This window comes from Aulostomus chinensis, chromosome 8 (genome assembly GCF_037954235.1).
Source record: "Aulostomus chinensis isolate RoL2024-O1b breed Wild chromosome 8, RoL_Achi_v1.0, whole genome shotgun sequence".
NCBI classification, from domain to species: Eukaryota; Metazoa; Chordata; class Actinopteri; order Syngnathiformes; family Aulostomidae; genus Aulostomus; species Aulostomus chinensis.
The window spans coordinates 14,737,108-14,743,823 of record NC_141327.1 but is presented as its reverse complement, the minus strand read 5'-3'; the positions used below and the strand labels follow the sequence as shown (position 1 = coordinate 14,743,823).

Sequence of the window (6,716 nt, the reverse complement as noted above, 5' to 3'; positions counted from 1 at the left end):
TTGTAAAAATAAACAAAAAAACGATATCAGCAATAAATGTAAAAAAAAAAAAAGTGTTTTGCACTCAAATATCCCCATACAATTCAAGAGTTTATAAAATGCAACATGTACGACCTTGACCAGAGAGTTGCTAAGTTTGAAAACAATAATGTAAATTTGTAACGTTCCGAGACCGAGGCTCTTATTTTGAAGTGTAGGCGGATATAGCGCGTCTGATATCGTTGCATTTGACAACGGTCCAACAGCAGCCAGTAGTCTGTCAGGTCAGTTGTGTGTAGTTACTCGCATCTCTCAGACCGGGTAGTTATGTGACAGCCTGGCCGCTGCTGTCTCCCGGACCCCCCGCGTCCCGGTCTCCCCTGTCCGGCCAGGATGGCTCAGAGGAGAGCAGAGCAGGACGGGGACCCAGTTATGAACACGCTGTACGGGGAATTCACAGCCACCGGTAACCGAAAAGTCAGATGTGCCGTGAGCCTGACGGACAGGGACTTCATCGTCCAGCGGCTCACGCCGACACCTGTCGGGAGGAACAAGGTGGTACTCAGCCTGAGAGACTGCGTCGGCTGCCGGGCGTACCGGGGAAATGACAACGCGGACCCGGCGGCGTATTTAGCAGCCTACTTTTACCCGCTCAAACGGCGCTGGATGAGCTCCGGGGTGTCGCGGCAGAGGGTGGAACAGTGCTTTCGGCTCGCGACACTCCAGGACCCGCGAGCTAACCTCGAGGAGGCGGAGAAGTGGGCTCGCGCCATCCGTGAGCGCTCAGACCGGGAACAGTACCTGAGAGACGGTGAGAGACATTCTTTAGTAATGAGGGTTCATAAGTAGTATCAGAAGTAATACGGTATTACCTAAGTAAAAAAAAACAAAAACTCTGAATGGAACCAATCGTGGGGACTCTGAGACCAGAACGCGTTGTTTCTAGTTTCTTTGCTTAATGAGAGCGGTGACTAAACTGTGGAAACTTTGACGTAAACACGCAAGACGTAAACCTACGATGTTGCAGGGTGTTGAGGTCAATCTCGGAGTGACTGAACTGACCCGGAGCCCTCAAGCTGATCCGTCAGCTCTCCTGCCATCGGGAGCGACGCTGGGTCTGACTGCGTCGCATCCCGCGGTTCATTTCTGATGAGTTGGCCGGGAGATGTTGAGTTTATTGCTCAGATAGAGAGCAGAAGAAAGAGCAGATCACCCGATTGTTTTGAGATTTTTGACTCAAAACAGTCCACTTCCCCATCCGTCTGTTAATCACCACACTGATGGAATGAGTGGTAGTTTCAGGTCCGCCTCGCTGTTGCGGCTGTGACCTGCAAAGACGAGGGTGTGATTACATTACTGACGGGGGGGGGGGGGAATACTGCGAGGAGTGCTGAATCAGAGGAGCGCTCGGCTCAGTGGTCAACACGTTCGTTAAGGATGTTACAGTCACTGGCATTTGTTCCTTAGTGAGATCCATCATCTTTAGTCCGCATTTACAGGAACAATATCACTTACAGTAATATGATTTGAAACATAATATATGTACAATTTTGGAAGAATGCTGAAAATTCAGAGGAGGAGGTTTCGGAAATCTTTTTGAGTTTACTCAGTCTATTTTGGATTACTGCTGTTTGAGAAGCGCAGTTAATTAATTAATTAATTAATTAATTAATTACAAAGACCTTTAAAGAGATACTTCACCCAAAAAGTATTTTTCTGTCCTCCTGGTAATCACAAACGGTTGTCTTGAACTAAGATGTTTTTGCCTCCTGTCAGTTCTTGGGATTCCAGAATGGAGAATGACACCAGGAGTAGGTCGCTGTTAGCTAATTGCAACTTCAGTGGCACCAAACTGGAAGTTGTTAGGTTATTTAGCTTTAATCAATGTGTGGTGGAATTGAGCATACAAGTGGATGAAGAAGATGGGGATTATACCAGATGAGAAGCTTAAAAGTTTGTAAACGGATATTGTTTTGGAAAGTTTTGCTTTTTGCTGTTTTGTTGCAGTGGCTGTTGTTAGCTTAACGTTAGCTTCAAGCTAAACATACGTGGCTGGCTGGCCTACTGAATTCTGGAGTCGTAGGTATACAGCAGGGAAAACATTAGTGAGAAAAGCTTTTTGGGTGAAGTACGTTATTTATATCTATAGGACGAGTGATATTTCAGTTAACAGGGATGTAAAGAACATTTCAGCATAAAAGACACTTGAAAAATGCAATGCAGTAATACCACTATAGTTTATTATTACATGTGGAGTGATATCTTGTGTAGGAGGAGATTCTTTAATTTAATGTAGAGTACTTCTAAAATGAATAAAACAGTAGGACTGGTGAGGAGTGGAGAGTCACATTGTAGAAACTCCATTCATTAAACAAACCATTTTAAAATTTAAGACACCAGAGACACACAAGCAGTATCACTACTAATTATTTCAGACAATTACAAATGACTCCTTTGGGAAACACTTAATAATTGGAGATTTCTAAATACAAGTTTTGTGTTTTTGTTGTGCTTAACCTGAATGAAAACAAATATGTATTTTATATATATATATATATATATATATATATATATATATATATATATATATATATATTATATGTAAAATTTTACCTCACATAAACCTTTTCCTGCTCACAGACATCACATCCCTGCCACACTGTGACCCAGATAGCATCTCTCAGTTTGCACAAATGTATTTTTAACGAGACAAAATATGCTGAAACTCTATACTGCCTGTCATTGTCAGAGGAGCTAAGAGCAGACTCCTAGCGATGCTAGATAGGATTATTTGCTAAGACACTTATTGTGATTCAAGCATAACTTGAGACACTCACACAAATGTTCTTCTTTGGTTGTCACAAACGTCTCCATGGTGTCACCTGCTCAGTAGAAACACGCTTTTCTCTCCACTCAGGTCTTCTGCTGTGTAAAACCTGCTGTGACCTTTTCTGCAGTAATGAATTTACATTAGAGAAATGACATCTTTGTTTGCCTGTAATTTATTTATACAGTGGGAGACTAGAAACCTTTGTGGGTCGTGAAGTGACTCAGCAATCCAAAAGTCAATGGAGCTTTTTCCTGTTTGATAGTAGTATTATTTTATTATCAGTGCTAGCAGCATAGCCCATGGCCTCCCTTTGACGATGAGCAAAGCACTGGAACCCAACCAAAGTTACTATCTTGTATGGTATGAGTGAGCATTTTGGATAGAAGCTTGATGAAAGTCAGGTCATTTAACTTACCGACGTGTCAAATTTCTAAGCATTTGCATGGTTAGTAGCATTAATTTCACACCCCATTCCGGTTGTTATTTGATATTTCTGGGAACCAGCAGCATTTTTCCTGACTAACATGCAGCGTTATGCCTGCAAGGCCAAACTGCATCCGAAGCTTTCGTGTGAATGAGGTCAGTGCAGCACGTCTGACCTCTCCATCAATATCGAAGCTCCTGTCGTTGGATTGACTTACTCACAACATTATTCTGAAAGCTTCTGTTTTCACCAGAGCCACTTAACCTCTGACAGTCAGCTGACCATGAAATATTAGACCAGTCTGCTTCCAAATGAGGTCTAAGAGTGAATATTTCCAGTCTTGGGTTAACGTGACTATTATACCATGCTTTTGAAAAAAAAAAAGTGTTTTATTTTCATCTTGCAATCAATAGTTGGTTAATAAATAACCGTATGTTTTCAAATCATCCACACTCTAAGCTTTTTTTAATAAAGACAACTTTGTGCTATTGTGTATGTTCAAACAATTCAACGTCATTTGCTCAATTTTTACATCTTCGTTTGTTTATTCTGGGGTAACATTATGAATTAGTATTTGTATTTTAACCAGAATTTTGTTTTGGGAATAAAATTCTTCTTATTATCTCAAGATTACTGGGTGATGCTGTCACATCACCGACTGTATTATTACCGAAATAAAAACAAGCATGAAGTATCAAGATAAGATACAGTTTCAGCTTTCTGTCATCCATCTCATCAGCCCTTGTCAGGACTAGTCGTTTGCATACTTAGCATATCAAGTTCCTGTTATTTGTTTCAGGGAATATCATCCCTGCTCTGACAATTACAGTTTACACCTCAGAATCATTGCTACATTTTTCCTAAACGATATCGATCTTGTGTCACCAGAAAACTGATTGAATTCATCTGTGGAGAGACGAGGGCAGCAGGTCGAGAGGTGACTGGCGCTACTGATCAAATCAATCATTCTTGGGTTTAATCACTTGGCCTCCACTGACCAGTTACAATTAATCACCACACATTAGCAGCTAGCGGGACCCAGCTGGGATTAGTGACCATCGCACAACTTTCACCAGACTCGCTAGAGCTGTTCAAGCTTCAGTGTAGGATAGTACTAAATCAAAACTTTCATCGGAAAATTAATTCCCCAACAGTATAACTAGCACGGGGGGTTTTAATGTGACATTTCAGGGTTGCACCAGATATGTGAGAGTTCAATCATAGTGTGATTTTAGCATAATTTCTAATTTAACGCTTTACCTCAAGAACTTGCTTTTTTTTCTTCGAGTACTCAGTAATAGAGTACTGGTGAGGGTGCAAAGATGTTTTCTCTCTTTTGCATCACTTCTTTGTGACTCCAGAATACAGGAAGAACCAGTCATGTATATTTAGCCTGAAGCTAATGGTGACTGGAGGCTAGCAACTAGAGCTGTGAACCAACAGTAAAAGTTCCCAAAAACATCAGTTTACGAACTTTAAAGCACATCGTGGTACAATCCACCTCGACTTGTTCCAGGGTAAAAGGTCTTTGAATCATCCAGAGACCCTGACCTGTGCTAATTGTCTATCTGTTCCTGCAGTGTGAAATGATAGAAACAGCACTGATGAAAAGTCAGATAAGAAGCACCTTACTCCACAATCTCAGGGGAACCAACCTCCTTTTAGCAGCAAAATCCAGGCCTCTCTCTGCCAGTCAGTGCTATTACTAATTCATTACCTCTGGCTGAGACTCACTGGAATCTGGTTGTAGAGCCATGGTTTGCATTTGCTATTACACGCAATTTAAACAAAGAGAAACACAATATGTTATATGATCAGGGGGTGAATTTTATAATGTAAGAGACTAGCGTGACTGAACCCAAGGATTTAAGTTTATTCAGTTATATTTTCTGTCTTCAAATGAATTGGACCATAATTTTAGGTTTTTTTAATGACTTTTTTCATAAAGACAAACTTTCTAACGAATACCAGTTTTTGTTTTTGTTTTTTTGCTTAAATCAACTCCATATGATGCTTTTTCTCCAGTTTTTTTTTTCTTAGAAACTTGAAAAAATGACTTAGGCGACTATTTTAAGAAGGAGACGATATTTAAAAGGACAGCAGCAATATGATTGTCAAGCAATGACCGTGTGTCACTGTGCTGTTAGATAGAGGTGATCAGCTGGAGATCAGCTGGAGCAGACCAGGCCCCCGAGTAACGAACAGCTAGGATGTGACTGAGCATGCCTGAGAGGTGAGAATGACCGAACGGGGCGAGACCTAACATCCTTGAAATGTTCTTTAAAAGTTGGATGAAAATATTTTCTTTCATGTCAGTTAAGGCTGCAAATAAAAAAAAAAAGAAAAAAAGAAGCAACTTCCAAAACCACATAGAAGTGTAATATGCGTCTCTGGCTAACTGTCAGAGCACTATTTGAAATTACATCAATATTTATGAAAATGAGAATTTGATGGTCAAGGTAACATTTCTTTTAGGATCGCAAATTGTATCATAATATCAGTCAAAAATAATCACAGCTGGATATCATGTGGAAATTGTGGAACCCTAACATTGTAGGTAATGTTAGCCGGTGTTGTGGGAGAGATCCCAGGGAACACGTGTGGGACAGCGCGTCCTCCTACATCTCTGAAGATTGCTGCCCAACAAGTGAGAAGACATGTTGGGTTACTCTCCAACTGCAAATGTTCCACCTGAATAAATGGAAGGTAGAATTACAGAATTGTTTAATGCGCACATCGCTTTTATACTCCTCCTGTTTTTTTTTTCCTTTTGCACACTGTCATGTTTATTGATTTTATTTATGAGTTCATTTGACAGGGACAGTACACGTAAGCACTGTTTCATCTCATGAAAGTACAACCGATGCCTCATTTGTTGTTGTCCTCGTCCCTTTTCAGGGTTAAGGACATCACTTTCCAACTCCATATTAGCCCATCCATCCATCCATCCATCCATCCATCCACCCATCCACCCATTTTCTAGACTGCCCTATTTGTTAAGTGTTGCGGGGGGGGGGGGGGGGTGCGCTATCTAAGCTGACATTGGATGAGAGGCGGGGTTCACCCTGGATGGGTCGCCAGTCCGTCGCAGGGCCATCAGGAGCAATTAGGGGTTCACTATCTTGCTCAAGGATACTTGAATACGGTCAACGGGGGAACTGAGGATCGAACCAGCGACCCTTCAGCTGCTAAATGGCCGGTCTACCTCTGAGCCACGCTGCCCTTTCCAAATTAGCCAGCTATGGAAAAAATATCCAACAAACAAGCCTTTGATATTTACTGCAGCTGTTCACGGACTCTGGAGTGAAACTGAGAACAAAATTTAACCTCATTACTGATGATTTTTTGTTACATTGGAATGAAAACACTAATTTACTACAACATTTACCTCCATTCTTTAAAGGGTGAACAAAATACTATTATATATTTTCCTGTATTGGGTGATAGTGGAGTCTGATCAGTGTGTGGTGCAACTTTGGGTGT

At 41.2% G+C, this 6,716-nt stretch overlaps 1 protein-coding gene across 1 annotated transcript in view; it reads left to right on the top strand.

Moving 5' to 3' along the window:
- The first annotated feature begins 237 nt into the window (after positions 1-237).
- Positions 238-6,716, top strand: part of LOC147257311 (sphingosine kinase 1-like) — a 35,626-nt gene continuing 29,147 nt past the window's right edge. The window contains exon 1 of the mRNA XM_086211145.1: positions 238-790. Coding sequence (XP_086067271.1) covers positions 373-790 — 418 coding nt within the window. The 5' untranslated portion in view covers positions 238-372. The remainder of the gene's footprint in view (positions 791-6,716) is intronic.